Source organism: Panulirus ornatus, chromosome 14, assembly GCF_036320965.1.
Source record: "Panulirus ornatus isolate Po-2019 chromosome 14, ASM3632096v1, whole genome shotgun sequence".
NCBI lineage: Eukaryota > Metazoa > Arthropoda > Malacostraca > Decapoda > Palinuridae > Panulirus > Panulirus ornatus.
This window is the reverse complement of record NC_092237.1, coordinates 7254414-7274275: the sequence shown is the minus strand read 5'-3', so window position 1 is coordinate 7274275 and position 19862 is coordinate 7254414. Positions and strand designations below refer to the sequence as shown.

The 19862-nt window shown below is 38.3% G+C and overlaps 1 protein-coding gene across 6 annotated transcripts; it reads right to left on the bottom strand.

The window, feature by feature from the left end:
* Positions 1–639: 639 nt before the first annotated feature.
* LOC139753248 (uncharacterized) lies at positions 640–19472 on the bottom strand. Of its 6 annotated transcripts, none has more exons than XM_071669500.1 (8): positions 19309–19472; positions 12615–12637; positions 10491–10914; positions 8532–8917; positions 2835–2961; positions 2217–2321; positions 1136–1228; positions 640–859 (listed from the first exon to the last, which is right to left on the bottom strand). In XM_071669500.1, exons 2-7 carry the CDS (start codon positions 12617–12619, stop codon positions 1205–1207), a joined length of 1071 nt encoding a protein of 356 aa, XP_071525601.1. In that variant the 5' UTR covers positions 12620–12637; positions 19309–19472; the 3' UTR covers positions 640–859; positions 1136–1204. The 6 variants fall into 6 exon arrangements, with proteins under 6 accessions (XP_071525601.1, XP_071525600.1, XP_071525599.1 ...); XM_071669499.1 differs by lacking the exon at positions 19309–19472 and adding an exon at positions 14795–14897 and having other exon boundaries at positions 640–865; XM_071669498.1 differs by lacking the exon at positions 19309–19472 and adding an exon at positions 14795–14897.
* Between the last annotated feature and the right edge of the window lie 390 nt (positions 19473–19862).

Sequence of the window (19862 nt, the reverse complement as noted above, 5' to 3'; positions counted from 1 at the left end):
ACACACTCTCTCAGCTGCTCTCAAAACACTTGTCTCTCATAATCTTTCTAATCATGGCCAAGTGCATAAGCAGCAATAATTGCCCATCTCTCACCATCCACTTTCAGTTTTACCCACATCAATCTAGAATTTACCTCCTTACACTCTATCACACACTCCCACAGCTGCTTCAGGAGTAGTGCTACTCCTTCCTTAGCTCTTATCCTCTCACCAATCCATGACTGTACTACTAAGACATTTATTCATATACATCTACAAAAATTTTGTACAAAAATCTAGAATTATTGATATAAATATTCTCTCCTGCTTGGACAGCACAAAAATGATGTACTATCCACCATGGCATTGTGTTGGTTACCAAACAGCTGAGTGGAAAAAAATATGAGTGAAGTATGTGGAAACATTGTGTAGCTGTCAGACATCACTTCCTGCCTTTTTTCTGTGTTATTTACCATGCTTGGGATTTTCAAATTCCCCAGACTGTATGACACACTTGCAGTCAACTGCTGGAGGCATCCCACATCAGTGGGTTAATAATTCTCCAAGTATGGTGTTCCATCAACAGGTTGAGTACTGTTTATACCCCTGCTATTTACTAAAATGCATGATGAATTTTAACAGGATGATTTAACTGCCTGATGAATACTGAAATAAGATATATTATTATATAATGTTACAAATGGCAAATGCAGTTTATGAATTAGAAACTTGATGCCCAACAATTGTCAGTCACAGGTACCACCAGTAGCTTCATGATGTCTACCAAATCTTACTCTTACATTTAATTGGTAAACCATTTAACTCCATCCAGTCTGTCAATCAAATTGAGGATTAGGTCTTCATCTTCCCTGGATTTCATCTGAAACTGACAGTAAATAAACAGATATAAAATGTGAGCATTGGTAAGTGATTTTTTTTCAAGCAATACAACATTAAAAAGCAGAGTGAATGCAGAAGTTCATGGCAGAAAAAAAAAATATTCTACACCATTATCAAAGTGATTTAGGCATTAGAATTTTTTTTCATACTTGATCACCATTTCCCACTTTAGCACCAGAAACAGACAAAGAATAGCTGCATCAGCTCATCTATTCTATAGCTGTCAAGTGTAATGCACCAAAACCGCAGCTCTGACCTTAGAAATAAAGCTTCAAATCTTATAACACACTGAAACTGTTGAAGGAGCATCAGTGCTTGGACATTCTTACATCCTGGGAGAATCTACAATCTGAAAAATAAAGAAAACAGAAAAAATTCAAAGTGCCTTGGTCCGCTCTACTCCACTGTCTGCCAAGGTAACCACAAGGGTTAAAAATCTACCAATGGAAAAGAGAGAAAGCTCTTGTTATACATAAAGCATGAGGAGAAGTAAAGCAGCCTTAGTAACATTCACCTCATGTCTTAAGCTCTGAAGATTTATGAATGATTATGCAAAGAAGATAATGTGCCAGAGCCAGAGCTACATAATGTCAAGGCAACAGAAATCTACCAGTGCTGACCACAAAGCTGCGGAACAAATCCCATTCTCCTCTATGTATATCGGTTCGCTTTATGCAGTTCTTTTTGAGTGAGATTTATGCCAAACACAACCCTCAATTAAAGCAAGGGACAGGCAATTTCTGAATTATTTAACATACTTAAAAGAAAAAATAAAATAATCAGAATTTTTATTAAAAACCACTAATTTCCACATGTATTTTTGAGAACAGAGGTTTATTGTATCTACAAAATTGATGTCAAGAAACACACATAAAAGAACAGGATACATGTTCATGATGAAAATATCACAGACAAAAAAAATTCAAAAGTTCTACAAAGCAGTAACTGTGAACAAGTCAGTGATGAAGTCTAATTGCAAAGACATGCCACTCCACCACCAAGTCAATCAGACGCCTGGAAAGGTTATTGTATGATTGTTGGGCCTCTATGAATAAGCATAAGCCTTAGTTGTACTGGTCAGGAAGGGTGAAATACAAGTGATGCCCTCTTTTGAAGAGTACAATGTGGTTTTATCCCCATGTAAGAAGTTTCTCTCTAATGCTCATATGCATCAGTCCAGAAATGAGAAATCTTACTTTGTTGTTATCTAATTGCCACAGCCACTAATAAAACTGAAATTTTTCATAAATAAAAGATGCTCACGTTTGAACACCATATCTTTAAATTCTGACTAATCTATGATTAATACAGGTAGAAGTCATATCTATTTGACTTACTGTAATTTTCCTTGGTGCATCATCATTTCTCCCTTTAGAGGTGTCACAGGAGAGACATGACTCTTCAAAACTTTTATGCTCAACCTTAATGATTCTCGGAAGATCCTGTTAATCAGTGGTACAGAGTGAGATTCCTTAAACTGTTCACTTTGGTAAAAATGTATTATTTCAACAAGTATATCTCTGCAAGTTTCAGTAAGGTACTATTCCCCAAATTGTGAGCAGATGTGTATATATTATACAATATATCACTGTAAGCTCACCAGAGCTAAGTATACTCATTGTTTGAGTGGTAAGAATTCTGGGTAGAGTAATCTGATTAAAGGCAGATACAAGGTAGTAATGTTCAGAATACTTTGGCTGTTAATACAGTGGTCTAATGAAAAAGTTACCAAACAAGTATTTTATTCCTCTGGGGCCTTTAGGTGCCACATGAAGCTGTAATAAGTCTGAACTTTGAAAGGTCACATCTGTTAGCCATTAATGGTGTGCTATGTCCAAGAAAACAAATAAAATAAGGTAGCTGTTTTATATATATGAGAGGAAAAACAAAAAAATGGCTTGATAAATGCCAGAGGAAGGAAGCACACAAAGATGTATAGACTGTTTAGTAATTACCTCTCCCTGATCTTCCTCTGCTGGCGAATTTTTGTGTTTCATGGCATATGCACTCTTCTCTTTGTGATCACGTTTTACGTTTTTACATGCACGTATGGTGAAATGTTCTTCCCCTACTAATGAAGAGCTGCAGAAGAAAAAGATATAAAAAAAAAACTAAAGATGTACAAAATATTTCAAAATACAATTCATACATACGTATTTGCCATTTCCCGCATTAGCGAGGTAACATTAAGAACAGAGGACTGGGCCTTAGAGGGAATATCCTCACCTGGCCCCCTTCTCTGTTCCTTCTTTTGGAAAATTAAACAGTAAAATAATACTGCTTATGTAATCTCTCACAGCCAAACCCTTTATTATCCACTTATCTCCAATCCTAAATGAATGCATGGTCAACATCAACAGAAAAACTGTCAAAGTTTATCATGTATTATTGAGTTTTTTTTTTTTTTTTTTTTTTTTTTTTTTTTTTTTTTTGCCGCTGTCTCCTGCGTTTGCGAGGTAGCGCAAGGAAACAGACGAAAGAAATGGCCCAACCCACCCCCATACATATGTATATACATACGTCCACACACGCAAATATACATACCTACACAGCTTTCCATGGTTTACCCCAGACGCTTCACATGCCTTGATTCAATCCACTGACAGCACGTCAACCCCGATATACCACATCGCTCCAATTCACTCTACTCCTTGCCCTCCTTTCACCCTCCTGCATGTTCAGGCCCCGATCACACAAAATCTTTTTCACTCCATCTTTCCACCTCCAATTTGGTCTCCCTCTTCTCCTCGTTCCCTCCACCTCCGACACATATATTCTCTTGGTCAATCTTTCCTCACTCATTCTCTCCATGTGCCCGAACCATTTCAAAACACCCACTTCTGCTCTCTCAACCACGCTCTTTTTATTTCCACACATCTCTCTTACCCTTACGTTACTTACTCGATCAAACCACCTCACACCACACATTGTCCTCAAACATCTCATTTCCAGCACATCCATTCTCCTGTGCACAACTCTATCCATAGCCCACGCCTCGCAACCATACAACATTGTTGGAACCACTATTCCTTCAAACATACCCATTTTTGCTTTCTGAGATACTGTTCTCGACTTCCACACATTCTTCAAGGCTCCCAGAATTTTCGCCCCCTCCCCCACCCTGTGATCCACTTCCGCTTCCATGGTTCCATCCGCTGCCAGATCCACTCCCAGATATCTAAAACACTTCACTTCCTCCAGTTTTTCTCCATTCAAACTCACCTCCCAATTGACTTGACCCTCAACCCTACTGTACCTAATAACCTTGCTCTTATTCCCATTTACTCTTAACTTTCTTCTTTCACACACTTTACCATCTCAGTCACCAGCTTCTGCAGTTTCTCACATGAATCAGCCACCAGCGCTGTATCATCAGCGAACAACAACTGACTCACTTCCCAAGCTCTCTCATCCCCAACAGACTTCACACTTGCCCCTCTTTCCAAAACTCTTGCTTTCACCTCCCTAACAACCCCATCCATAAACAAATTAAACAATCATGGAGACATCACACACCCCTGCCGCAAACCTACATTCACTGAGAACCAATCACTTTCCTCTCTTCCTACACGTACACATGCCTTACATCCTCGATAAAAACTTTTCACTGCTTCTAACAACTTGCCTCCCACACCATATATTCGTAATACCTTCCACAGAGCATCTCTATCAACTCTATCATATGCCTTCTCCAGATCCATAAATGCTACATACAAATCCATTTGCTTTTCTAAGTATTTCTCACATACATTCTTCAAAGCAAACACCTGATCCACACATCCTCTACCACTTCTGAAACCACACTGATCTTCCCCAATCTGATGCTCTGTACATGCCTTCACCCTCTCAATCAATATCCTCCCATATAATTTACCAGGAATACTCAACAAACTTATACCTCTGTAATTTGAGCACTCACTCTTATCCCCTTTGCCTTTGTACAATGGCACTATGCACGCATTCCGCCAATCCTCAGGCACCTCACCATGAGTCATACATACATTAAATAACCTTACCAACCAGTCAACAAGACAGTCACCCCCTTTTTTAATAAATTCCACTGCAATACCATCCAAACCTGCTGCCTTGCCGGCTTTCATCTTCCGCAAAGCTTTTACTACCTCTTCTCTGTTTACCAAATCATTTTCCCTAACCCTCTCACTTTGCACACCACCTCGACCAAAACACCCTATATCTGCCACTCTATCATCAAACACATTCAACAAACCTTCAAAATACTCACTCCATCTCCTTCTCACATCACCACTACTTGTTATCACCTCCCCATTTGCGCCCTTCACTGAAGTTCCCATTTGCTCCCTTGTCTTACGCACTTTATTTACCTCCTTCCAGAACATCTTTTTATTCTCCCTAAAATTTAATGATACTCTCTCACCCCAACTCTCATTTGCCCTTGACAGTGTTATTTTTTTTTTTTTTTTTTTTTTTTTTTTTTATACTTTGTCGCTGTCTCCCGCGTTTGTGAGGTAGCACAAGGAAACAGACGAAAGAAATGGCCCAACCCCCCCCCCCATACACATGTACATACACACGTCCACACACGCAAATATACATACCTACACAGCTTTCCATGGTTTACCCCAGACGCTTCACATGCCTTGATTCAATCCACTGACAGCACGTCAACCCCTGTATACCACATCGCTCCAATTCACTCTATTCCTTGCCCTCCTTTCACCCTCCTGCATGTTCAGGCCCCGATCACACAAAATCTTTTTCACTCCATCTTTCCACCTCCAATTTGGTCTCCCTCTTCTCCTCGTTCCCTCCACCTCCGACACATATATCCTCTTGGTCAATCTTTCCTCACTCATTCTCTCCATGTGCCCAAACCATTTCAAAACACCCTCTTCTGCTCTCTCAACCACGCTCTTTTTATTTCCACACATCTCTCTTACCCTTACGTTACTTACTCGATCAAACCACCTCACACCACACATTTTCCTCAAACATCTCATTTCCAGCACATCCATCCTCCTGCGCACATCTCTATCCATAGCCCACGCCTCGCAACCATACAACATTGTTGGAACCACTATTCCTTCAAACATACCCATTTTTGCTTTCCGAGATAATGTTCTCGACTTCCACACATTTTTCAAGGCTCCCAAAATTTTCGCCCCCTCCCCTACCCTATGACCCACTTCCGCTTCCATGGTTCCATCCGCTGACAGATCCACTCCCAGATATCTAAAACACCACTTCCTCCAGTTTTTCTCCATTCAAACTCACCTCCCAATTGACTTGACCCTCACCCCTACTGTACCTAATAACCTTGCTCTTATTCACATTTACTCTTAACTTTCTTCTTCCACACACTTTACCAAACTCAGTCACCAGCTTCTGCAGTTTCTCACATGAATCAGCCACCAGTGCTGTATCATCAGCGAACAACAACTGACTCACTTCCCAAGCTCTCTCATCCCCAACAGACTTCATACTTGCCCCTCTTTCCAGGACTCTTGCATTTACCTCCCTAACAACCCCATCCATAAACAAATTAAACAACCATGGAGACATCACACACCCCTGCCGCAAACCTACATTCACTGAGAACCAATCACTTTCCTCTCTTCCTACACGTACACATGCCTTACATCCTCGATAAAAACTTTTCACTGCTTCTAACAACTTGCCTCCCACACCATATATTCTTAATACCTTCCACAGAGCATCTCTATCAACTCTATCATATGCCTTCTCCAGATCCATAAATGCTACATACAAATCCATTTGCTTTTCTAAGTATTTCTCACATACATTCTTCAAAGCAAACACCTGATCCACACATCCTCTACCACTTCTGAAACCGCACTGCTCTTTCCCAATCTGATGCTCTGTACATGCCTTCACCCTCTCAATCAATACCCTCCCATATAATTTACCAGGAATACTCAACAAACTTATACCTCTGTAATTTGAGCACTCACTCTTATCCCCTTTGCCTTTGTACAATGGCACTATGCACGCATTCCGCCAATCCTCAGGCACCTCACCATGAGTCATACATACATTAAATAACCTTACCAACCAGTCAACAATACAGTCACCCCCTTTTTTAATAAATTCCACTGCAATACCATCCAAACCTGCTGCCTTGCCGGCTTTCATCTTCCGCAAAGCTTTTACTACCTCTTCTCTGTTTACCAAATCATTTTCCCTAACCCTCTCACTTTGCACACCACCTCGACCAAAACACCCTATATCTGACAGTGTTATATGTATCAATATTTATGTACCTGTACTACTTATCCATATGGTAAGAATGATTTTTTTTTCATTATTATTATACTTTGTCGCTGTCTCCCACGTTAGCGAGGTAGCACAAGGAAACACATGAAAGAATGGCCCAACCCACCCACATACACATCCACACACGCACATATACATACCTATACATTTCAAAGTACACATATATACACGTGTACATAATTCATACTTAATGCCTTTATTCATTCCCGTCGCCACCCCGCCACACATGAAAGACAACCCTCTTCCTCTGCACGCGCGCGCAAGGTAGCACTGGGAAAAGACAACAAAGGCCACATTCATCCACAATCAGACTCTAGTTGTCATGTGTAATGCACTGAAACCACAGCTCCCTCTCCACATCCAGGCCCCACAAAACTTTCCATGGTTTACCCCAGATGCTTCACATGCCCTGGTTCAATCCATTGACAGCATGTCGACCCCGGTATAGCATATCGTTCCAATTCACTCTATTCCTTGCACACCTTTCACCCTCCTGTATGTTCTGGCCCTGATTGCTCAAAATCTTTTTCACTCCATCCTTCTATAAAATTTGGCCTTCTTGTATATCATAATACATATAAGGGGGCTTAGGAGCCATGATTAATATGAATCATGTGATTTACTGCAGTGACAGTATCATAACCAATGAGGTTGAAACAGAGGGACCAGTATGAAAGGAAGGTAAATGAAAGCTTGGATGGAAGGGCAGTGAATGTAGTGATGCAGTCATGTGTGAATGAGCTGTTCAAAATGTTCAAAGAAATACTATTAAAGGTTGTAGAATTAATAGTTGGATACTAGTTCATGAGATATAGGAATAAAAGGGCAATGCATGGTGAATAGAAGAGATTAGAAATGCCAAGGAAGAGTAGAAAGAGGCATATGGTTGATTGCTCGACTGGAATGTATTAGTGGAAGTTCAGTAAAGAAGGAGGGAAGAACATAAAATATGTAAGCTGTATGTTAAGAAGCTCACAGAGGAAAGCAGAGAAATAGTAATTGCTTCCCTTACCACCCTATCCATAAACAGATTGAGCAGCCATGGTGATATCACATATCCCTGCTCCAGAGGCACCTTCAACTGGAACCACTCACTCTCCTCTCCACCTACTTGCACATGTGCCTTATTCTTGTAATTGATTTTTAAAGTATAATAGTCAGAAAAACAAGAGAACAAAAAACACCACTGAAGGGAGCAAATAGAGAAGTGGTAATGGACAGAGATGAGGCAAAGAGGGGTTGGACTGAGTACTTTGAAGGACTGTTGAATGTGGTGAGTCTGCTTATTACAAGACCATTGTCTCTCATCATATGAATTCACTGAAACGTCAAATGTCCCTATAAGGCATTACTAACAAATTAGTAGGTAAGAAGCTTACCTAGTATGGTCATTCAGAGTGATGACAAGTTTCATCCTCTTTCCTCTTAATCTATGAGGTTCACATGAATTCAAACACAGGAAGACTACAGAAAATCTGATGGTTCCATCACCAGCAGTGTTTTTTCCTTGGATATTTAATACAGCAGTTGGATGACCTGATTCAGTTATAACATAACTACAAGCTGTAGTTATGTAAAAATTAAAATTACTGGTATTTGATTTTTCTTTCCAATCTTGATGATTTCTACAAGGTCTTACTGCTTCATTCTCATAGAATTCATCTATGTATCTCATGGATACACAGACTTGCTGTGTAGCTTTTACCCCAGAAACAATAAACTTCACTGGAGTCATGTTCTTTGTAGTTATGGCTTTTCCCTTTACCTGGGGGGAAAAAATCAGTTTTAAAGTTTTGAAAACAGTTTTCTCTAGCAGAGAAATCAGGTGTATCTATCAGGATATCACCCTCATCAACAACAACATTATCTATGAGATCCTATCACTCGTTAACTATGGGCCTGAAGTTATAGTTTAGGAGCATCATACAAAAAACTTAGGATTTGGAAAAGAACATTTCAGTGAACTTATACAACAACATATCAGTGAACTCGATATGATAAATAAAAGTTAACTTTATTGTGGGAATGTAATTTGGAGCATTACTCCTTATATATTAACAAATAACTATAATAAGGAGGGCTATGATGATCCGAGAAAATGTGGGGTAAGAGTATAAAAAAAAATAAAAAAAAAAAATTAGAAATCAACAGAGCCTGTAAAACTTTACCTTTCTTTCCTTAGCAACCTAAATTTGTTGTTTTTTGAAAATGTTTGTGGGGGGAGGAGATGTAAATATAATGATATTTATAGTTGGCTGCTGGGAAGATTACATACCAAGTGTTTTTAACCATTCATGTTTTATGAAGAAAATTTTAAACTCATGTTGCCCTGTCTATAAACTTTGTATATGTGTAACATGTCTTTACTCCTATGTATGCACACAAACACACACCCTAGCCTAGGTACCCAATTTTTGATCAGCCCTAATGGGAGGATGAACACCTGGGTTGGGTATGGGCGAACAGCAGGCCCAGGATTTGAACATTTCAAAATTCTAACTCCTGGTCACTTAGTGTATTTGTCCAAGGCTAGCACATCAATACACCAGTACATTTATTTTCCTCAACTAACGTGGCCTAGGCATCATGACCTAATGAAAGGACATCTAGTGTGAGTGAAGTAAAGTGAAAGAAAAAGAAAAATTAATATTTCTTATTTACTTAAATTCAAGGAACATGCACAGTATAAAATACATGTACTACCAAACTGTATAGGAATAATAATAGTAACTTTTTCTGTTATTTTTAAAGATTTGTGTGCTTGCATAATAAGTACTAAACTGTATAGGAACATAAATAAATAATTCCATCTTTATTACATTTCCCTGCTTTCTGAAGCTCCCAGAATTTTGATGTCTGGATTTTTGATGCTGTACCTGTAAGGTACTGTACTATAATACTGAGCTTCACACAAATATAAAAAAAAAAGAATCAATAGTCCAAACTCCAACATGGTACACACACACTTGATGAGAATCATTGAAATACATGATAAACATTTCCACAAGCCTACTTTAGTGAGAACTTCAAAAGAAACTCTTGAAAAAATAAGAGAATAGAAATTAATGCTTCACTGAGAAGTAGCAAGCAGAAACAGCATCCCATATAAAAATCTAGACTGATGTGGAAAAGAATAGGTGGCTGCTGCAACACTGCATAGACCATTTTTAAGCTTACATCTGTTGTTTAAAGAGTAATTTTATTCATAAATCCACAAAGTATATGCAAACCCAATTCCTGCACTAATGCATAATAGTTCTGTAAAATCTATCTGAATCAACATTAACAACTAATTCTTTTTGGGAATAAAAGGGTCAAAGAATGAGTTTTCTACTTACCAAGTATGGAGAGTTCTTCCTTCTCTCTGATGGAAGTACATAGATTCCAAAGAACTCTCCGTTTGTAACACTGTCACTGAATTGAGTCTCATCACTGATATCTGAATCAACTGCATTTGTGCTTGGCAAGGTGCGAATCATATCCTCTATATAATGTTCACTTAACACAGTAAGTTCAGAATCAGAAGGTTCAAATGAATCTTGAAGCATTGGATATCTAATATTTTCATTACTTACACAATCATTTCCCATTTCTAATTCTTTTCCAGTCTTGAGTGTTATCTTACTACTGATGTTTTCCCCTTTTACACTAAAAGGCCCCTGTTCCATGTCTGTCATTTTTATTAAATTTTCAGGTATTCTGACCAAACTAGGATCATCATCCATCATGATTTGAGCAGGCAGATGAAAAGTTGGGATCTCCCTAAAAAATTATAAAATTGTCAAAATACCAGATGTAGCACAAAATTTCAAAATGAACATACAGTAATCAATATTACTCTATCTCAGGATCTCAAAAAATGTGTCTTGAAACATGAAAGACATTCGCTCTCAGATGTGCTGTCCCACACGCAAACATGAAAATCCTTGGGGATTATTTGTGTTTATATCATTACAAATCCTTAAGTATTGGTGTGGAAACCACTTGCAGGACACTCAGAGAAAAGGCTTTTCAAATTTCAAAACCTATATTTCTGTACAGCAGTTTCTCATGACCAACTGAGAGCATACTCACATTAAGAATGGTTTAAAGAAAAAGGCTTTTCAAGACACTGAAAAACCATAGCAACTGATCAATTACTTTCACTTGTGAATTGGAGGGCTGTAACCCAAGTCTGATGAGAAGATCCATCATGTCTAAACTAAGGTACTGTTTTAAGAAGTTGGAATACTAATGCCAAAAGGTTCCTTCTAGTGACCTCTAGCAAGATAATCCAAAGTAAAGGCCACCTTCCTTATATCATATGTTCCTGCATAAAGCCCAGGTTGAGCCAAAGACAAATTTCTTGTTCCATATACATTTGTTAAAAAAAAAAAAAATCATTGCCCACAGGATTTTCAAGGCTCAAAGATGCAAAAACAAAATGGTTTCCTCAGTAATCTATATTGAAATGAATGAATAAAAGATAACTCGAAGGCATTTCACTCAGTACAAAGCATGATGTTTTCCACTGAAAGTGTAGATAACAAAAGAACTTTTGTTTTACAGTGCCAAAAAAGAGGGGAAGGGGTCTTGGATTACCTTAACCTATAAGAGCTCATCATGAAGAAACATGAAGATTCTTAAAACTGGAAATTGCATGTAATTCACAACTTCCAGAACCTAAAGCTTTAAGAAAAGGAGTTTTAAAAGACAATGTTAAGGAGACTGCAACAATTCTAAGTGTTAAGAAAGGCTTCAATTGGGCTGAAAGGAAGAGGTAACTGATCTCAAAAACAAGGACTAGAGAAATTATACCAGAAAGGCCCTGGCAAATTTGCACTAAAAGTAATGCAAAGGGTTTCTTGAAGGGCACTTTTATAAAATGAAATAGCCATGGAACTGTCATAAAACAGGCTAGAAAAGGAAATCAAGTAAGGTTTACATAACTTTTGAGTCATTAATATCTTTCAGGAAGGACTGAAAAATCTTCAGACAGTTCCCTCACTCACTCTCTCCAGGTGACCAAACCATTTCAATACAACCTCTTTTGCTCTCTCAACCACACTTTTTATTATCACACATCTCTCTTACCATATAACATTATTGAAACCACTATTCCTTCAAACATATCCATTTTTGCTCTCCGAGATAACGTTCTCGCCTTCCATACTTTCTTCAACGCTCACGGAACCTTCGCCCCCTCCTAACTATGAAATGAAAGAAATGTCTTTCTTTACCCAATACACTATTTTTGTATATACCTACCATGTCTCCTGAATATGTATGTAACACACACACACACACACACACACACCAACCTTCACATATGCCAAGTACCAAGGTAATTAAAAAAAAAATACAAGTCCTTGAACTTCATGTATCTTACTGATTGTGCATACATATGTGTATGTGTACAATTTATCTTGGGATCTCCCTAAAATAAGGTATTAATCATAGTAAATACAATTACTAATACTTACATCATTTTGTCACGTCACAATACCTGGAAAGAATAGGCGAGGATGAAAAAGTTATGACAATACTAGAGCATTTATGGCATCAATGATGTAATCATAAAATCAATATAAACAAATATTAATTACATTTCTCTGGGCTATAGGCAAGTATCAGAACTGTACCTTCTGGAAGTTTTCTCTTGCACGTAATTACTTAAACAAAGGGTAAAAGTATGATTTTTAGTTTATTGAACTTACAGAGATTATAGGCCTGGCGTGAAAATGCCTAAAAGATTAAAAGGGCAAAGAAGCACTTCCTATTAAAAAACTATGGGCATTCTGAAGTTACCTAATACTCAAGTTGGGTATGAAGCTTCAAGGCAATAGAGAATTAACATTAGTTATATTAACTGTCAAAGAAAAAGACCTCTAGCCAAATGGAAGATACCTAGCTGAGTTGTTAACAAGCTATTCATATCCTACAAAAGGCTAAAACTAGAATATACTTGTCAGATTTAGTCACCACACCTAAAGAGGAACAAAGAGCTCACGGGAAAAGTCAGAGTGCAACAGATATAAGAGAGAGAGAGAGAGAGAGAGAGAGAGAGAGAGAGAGAGAGAGAGAGAGAGAGAGAGAGTTACAGGCAAAGACTAGAAGCTTTTAAATTTACCTACTTTGGAAGAAAGAGGGTCGACCTGATTACTGTTTAACTGGGACCGATAAGGCTTGGAGAGATGTAAGCAAGAACCCTATTAGCCTTTTGGGGACCCCTCCACCCTTTAAACTTCCCATCCCCTCCCCTCGTATATCACGAGCCATGTCCCAGAAAATTTTGAAAATCTAAAAAACTAAGTTGTCTCGGACAATACCGTTTTCTGAAGGTTGCCATATACCGCTGGGGACTACGCTTAGAGCGAACAAGAGCTTGGAGGAGGTAAGGGCAGACCTAAGATGTAAAGCTAAAGCAGCAGAGGATATAACGTGAAATTAAGTGTGTTAATAAGGATGTAAAGAAATACTCTTATAGTACAAGAGTGGTGGATCAACAGAAAAATGACTGGAGACATGGCGAGTGCAGAGAGCATACATAATTGAAGAGGTTCTATGATCGCATAGAAAGTTAAAGGTATGGAGTCCCACGAGTGTGTACCTAACTACCTTCCTATACAGTACAAGTAATTAACCACACAAGTTTAGAGCTACGCAGTAGTTATTTTTCCCGATTTGTCAGCACCATAGAGTTAAACGATATATTATCAAATATTTTACTTCATTTATTTCCACTGTGTTACTAGTTATATACTTTCATTTTTGCAAATTATGAAATGCATACAAATAACAACCTAAGGATGCGTTAACGACTTAAAATAGGGGAAGAAAAACATATAACTAAAACCAGAAGAATCCATTTGATCCAATAATCAATCTCATTAAACTTGAACGTATGGTATTAGGTGTATTTCGTAAGTATAACGATAATCATTATTTCATTGCAGAATTATTTTTAGGTCTTTATTACCGTTTCGGACGTCCAAAGCCTTGGTTAGGATAGGTTTGTTAGGTTAGATAGGTTTGTTCGGTTTGGTTTGGTTGAAATTATTGGTCTGATGGTTTTCGTTGTCTTTTGAACGATTCTGAATATTTGTCGCAAATCACTACTTTATGTTATTTCCCCCTTCCAAAACCCAGGTTCTCACAGGGAGTCCTTCGTTGGATTAAGGGGAGGAGGAATATCTCAAAAGGTTGGGATTTGCTGTAGACATTATCACAATCGTGCAAAACACATCAAAAGCCATCGAGGGAACAAAGGTCAACTTCCAGACGGTAGGAAATCCGAAATTGTAACTTCAACTTATCTTTAGCTTTCGAATTGAATTTTCAAATACTTTTTATAAATTGTACGAGTCAAAGGCGAAAACTAACCAAACGCAAGAAATGAACGCTAAGCTAAAATACAACTCAATGTATTTTACTTGGAAATTTAAAGTTTCACATACTTTACGTCAATTAGGCATGCCCCTAAAACTCTCTTTAACTATACCCCTTTGAACACACTGTAAATGACACTTTAATTGCGTTACCATGGCAACGTTTTAATTTACAATGGGCCCCCTTGCGTTTCATTATGACAGAACTCATTTCTTAATCAAGCAGAATTTGAACAGTTTTCTATTATGATACAACACCACATTTATAAACAAACCTCAGACTCTGTCTCGTTGACTCTTCTCACATTCACTCACTCAAACTTCACCGCTCCCTCAGCAGAATTTACTGCAGGAGACACGTCGACCGTGGCACTCGTACACGCCATTGCATGTTGTTGTACCTTCTGCAGTCTCATCGTATACTCTATGTCTCTTTCTTAAAATCTACCACACATAATAATTCCAGTCAATGTGTATCCCTACATGACTATGTATAATATGTGACTTATATTTGTACATTAAGGATAGAGTTTTTGCTCTTTTTGCCCAGTGTTATTGGAGGCAACAAGTCGGGGGGAAAAGACGAAAAGCACAACAAAGTCTTTTGTGACTCTAAACCCTGACCTGAACTAATCTGACCTAAGCTAACCTAGTCAACTAAAACATGGAGAAAAACACCCTACCAGACTTTATAATACATTAGCCGCTTTAACAATATATATATATATATATATATATATATATATATATATATATATATATATATATATATATTATTTTTTTTTTTCCAAAAGAAGGAACAGAGAAGGGGGCCAGGTGAGGATTTTCCCTCTAAGGCCCAGTCCTCTGTTCTTAACGCTACCTCGCATACGCGGGAGATGGCGAAATATATATATATATATATATATATATATATATATATATATATATATATATATATATATATATATATATATATATACCGTCGAAAAAGACTGACGTTTAAAGGTTGTCCAAAAGAAATTTAGAAAGGATCTATGGAGAAGATATTAAGAAAGAATAAAGCAGTGGCAATAGAAAGCAGAAGGATGAAATGCATAGCGGTTTAGGATAACATGCATACGGAAGGAAAAAAAGCTTGGGGATACTTTGTGGCAAGAATAAAACTAGGATACAAAACTAGTTGAGAAGATGGAATAAAGCTATAAGGATGATGATAAAAAATGTAAAATTTGTTTCGCAGGGAAGAGTATACTAAAGATGAGCGTTATATCTAGGAATGCTAACATACTTTCTGGGTTTAGATTGAGACATAATCGTGAAAGGTCTTAAATCGACAGAACAGATTGATGAAATGTGTTCGGACTTTGAAATCATTCAGTAATGTAAGTATAAGATATTCACTTGTTACCAACATATTCGAAGCCAGTTACAACTATTACAGTACTTCTGTATTGCGGACACCTAATTGTATTTTCACGTGATAATGAAATATTTGAATTTGAGGTTGAGAAATGAATATACGGTGACAATGCAGCGTCAACAGTGAGTTAAAGATTCGTTATTACTGTTTATGTATTGTGGGAAGAGTTTTACACTTAAACTTGCCCCGTTTCTTGACCTGTAAACCATATATAAAGCATAGATACATTTTTGAATATCTGGAGTTCGAATCATAAGATTTTTAACCAAGACTACTTACACGTACTTCATAAGTGGAGAAATAAAGGTTCAATTTATTGGTTTTCGAGCGTATTTAATACTTATCATACGCTGGCGCATGTAAGATAGTATTTACCCCTCCCCCTGCTCCCCCTCCAAGAACCCAAGGGCGCGGACAAAAACATCACATGATATAAAGTTGCCAACGCATAGGGAATAACATCTTTATTTTCCTATTACAGGGTAGAGCTATGAGTGATATTGACTAAATTTGTTCTAGTAGTAATGGATCATAATAATACGTCTTTATCCTCTGCTTATACCAAGAACCAAAAGACATATAAGTATACAGTAGTTACAACGTTGCCCATGAACGTCGCAACTGAGAGAGATGTGGTGGTATTAACTATAGACAGTGGCTTTTAACTGCAACTTGTGGGTTACAAAGATAGATTATGAATGTTAACAAAATGTCGACAGTGCAAAATTGGATGTACACCTTGATTTCTTAATCCTGATATTCTAATTCTGAAGTGGGCTATTTCAGCGATTCATTTTCACTCGCATACCTAAATCATGTTGCACCATGCAAGCCTGTCGCCCCATTGTCATTCCACCCGTTTGGATTTGAAGCAGGAAAAGATTTAACTCTTGTGTATTATCTTAAGAATGGCGATTATAGAGTAATTCTCTGCGATTAATAACAGGAGTTATACCAGGATTTTGAAAATTTCCAGCTGACAAAGACCCTCGTTCATTTTGACGTCAGGAGATCTTACAGTGTGCGTGTCAGGGGAGAAAAGAGGTTTACTATTGTGTTACCCCTGTCAACCTTGTTCGCCTTTGTGTAACATCGGGAAGCATTTTAGGCTGTTTAGTAAGTATTGCAAATCATTTCCGCCCACAATAAAATCCTAACAGAGAAATTTCACAGTGAAACCGATGGGGGCAAACTTGCTCCTGACAATGAAACGAAAGACCCTCAATAAACACTCGTTTCAGCCTTGGGTCATCCAAATTACTTATCAGTTTCCAGTGACGAGTGAAGCATAATGCATGTACTGCACTCGCAAGGCCAACCAAGCTTGAAACAGTGACAGAGATCAGTCAACCGTTAAATGGATAAAATTGACAAATAATACACTGACAGAAGTACGTGTGAGGAAAATGAATTGGCCCTCTTGGAATATCTGAGACTATTGCTATGTGAAATACATTAGTAACAACTGCCGCTGTATATTAATCGTCCGCTGTTACGTATCAGAGCTTTTCGGAGGGCCAGGACAGAGTGGAGAGGTGCACGTCCATAGATTCATTGGACATCAACAGATAAAAGCTGTTAGACCAGAGACTGCAGCATTCTTCAAACATATTGTTTGGGAGAGAGATATGAGCCACCGCTCTGGACCTCATCCGTTGGCGATGATTATTTATCGATAATGTTGCCAAATTATCGTGTGTTTTCGTCTACCTTTGTTTTCTCTTTAATTCATTGTAGTGCCATCCGTTTTGTTAGATTTTTTCGTAGCCTGGTCAGTGTAACGTTATACTTTGTCTTCAAACAATCTACGTGGCCTCTATAATTCAAATTTAAAGAAATTTTACTGGCGAACGTCTGCTTACGAACATGAAAGTTCACTGATATGCATCACACACACACACACACACGCACACACACACACACACACACACACACACACACACACACACACACACACACACATATATATATATATATATATATATATATATATATATATATATATATATATACATATATATATCACTGTGGTCTCTTGCCTGGTGGTGGCGAGGTTCGTCACAATTGATCTACATGCAACAGCGACAGCGCAAAGTCTATTTAGAATTCTCTTGGAACATATGAAGGTGCATTGTGAAAGCCATGTGCTGAGCATGGCTCCCATGAGTGTCACCCCTGGTAAGCCGTGGCATAGACATGAGATCTGTGGTAGAACATGGCACAGTGGACATAAAGTTCGACCGGTTATAAGCTTAAATGCACAGCCAGTAGAGTGAGACAGGAGATTCAGCCGAGGGAAGTCGTGTTCCGCTCTGGTGGTGGCACAGAGTGAGGGTGTGGGTGTGGCACAGAGTGAGGGGTGTGTAGCATGGAGTGAAGGGGGAGGGGGAAACAAAATGAGAGGGGTGGCACGGTGTAAGGGGGGGTGTGGCACAGAATGAAAAATGTGGCTCAAAATGAATTTGGTTTAGTGGGGTAGGTGTGACAGAGCGAATAGGTGAGCGATAGTGTGGTACAGAGTGAGGGAATGTATCTACGTCATCACAGTGCCAGTAACACGTCATCAGCGTCTGTTTATTGCAAGTATGGCTTTGCTTCAAGGGCTCGAGGCCTCTGAAACACTGATCGCTAGCGGTTCGGTCTCCAGAGCTGGCGAAGCTGAATACACCCAAGTGTCTGACTATGGCAGCTCTTCACCCCAGTAGCGGGGATGGCTAGGAATATATATATATATATATATATATATATATATATATATATATATATATATATATATATATATTGTTATTGTTATTATTATCATTATTATTCTTAATCATCGTCCCCTACGTTAGCAAGGTAGCGCAAGGAAACGCACGAAGAATGACCCAACCCACCCACATACACATGTATATGCTATAGACGCCCACACACGCACATATACATACTTATACATTTCAACGTATACATGCATATACATACACAGACATATACATGTGTACACATGTACATATTCACTCTTGCTGTCTTCATCCATTTCTGTCGCCACCCCGCCACACATGAAATAATATCCACCCCCTCCCCTCCTCCCCCCCCTTCAGCGAGCTAGCGCTAGGAAAAGACAAAAAAAGGCCGTTTTCGTTTACACTCAGTCTTTAGCTGTCATGTATAATGCACCGAAACCACAGCTCCCTTTCCACAACCAGGCCTCACAGACCTTTCCATGGTTTACCCCAGACGCTTCACACTCACCGTGAGATACAAGATTGCCCTAAGACTTCCAGTGAGCTGAATATGATTGCAAACGTGTAGTAGAGAGAGCAACAACTGATATAAAAACTTTTATCTAGCAGAAAAAGACATACCACGGACAACACTGTTGACGCCAGCTAAAACCAGATAACTAACCGTAATGTTGATGGGGGTTCCTTTTTCTCTCTTGCTATATCTCCACCACAAGGGATTTGATGGATGAAGCGAGAAATCCTTTCAAACAAGTGTTCTCTGCCAAGCTGAGAAAGCGGATGTACTCACACCGGACTGGACATGCATCACTTTATCACGAAAAAAAAGGTAGGTTTTCGCTGTCTAATCAGCATGCCAGAGATATGATAACGTCATATCACAATTTGCAAGTCTCCACCGTTGGTATTCAACTGATTAACTGGAAAATATTAATCATACGATGATATATTTCGATATTTTTTTATCTTTTCACCTAAGAACATATGGGCAAACAAACAAATGATGGTGCCACACTAATTGCCGCGGCAGTATATATATATATATATATATATATATATATATATATATATATATATATATGATTTTTTTTCATTCATATTCGCCATGTCCCGCGTTAGCGAGGTAGCGTCAAGAACAGAGGACTGAGCCTTAGTGGGAAAATCCTCACTTGGCCCCCTTCTCTGTTCTTTCTTTTAGAAAGTAAAAATTGGAGGGAT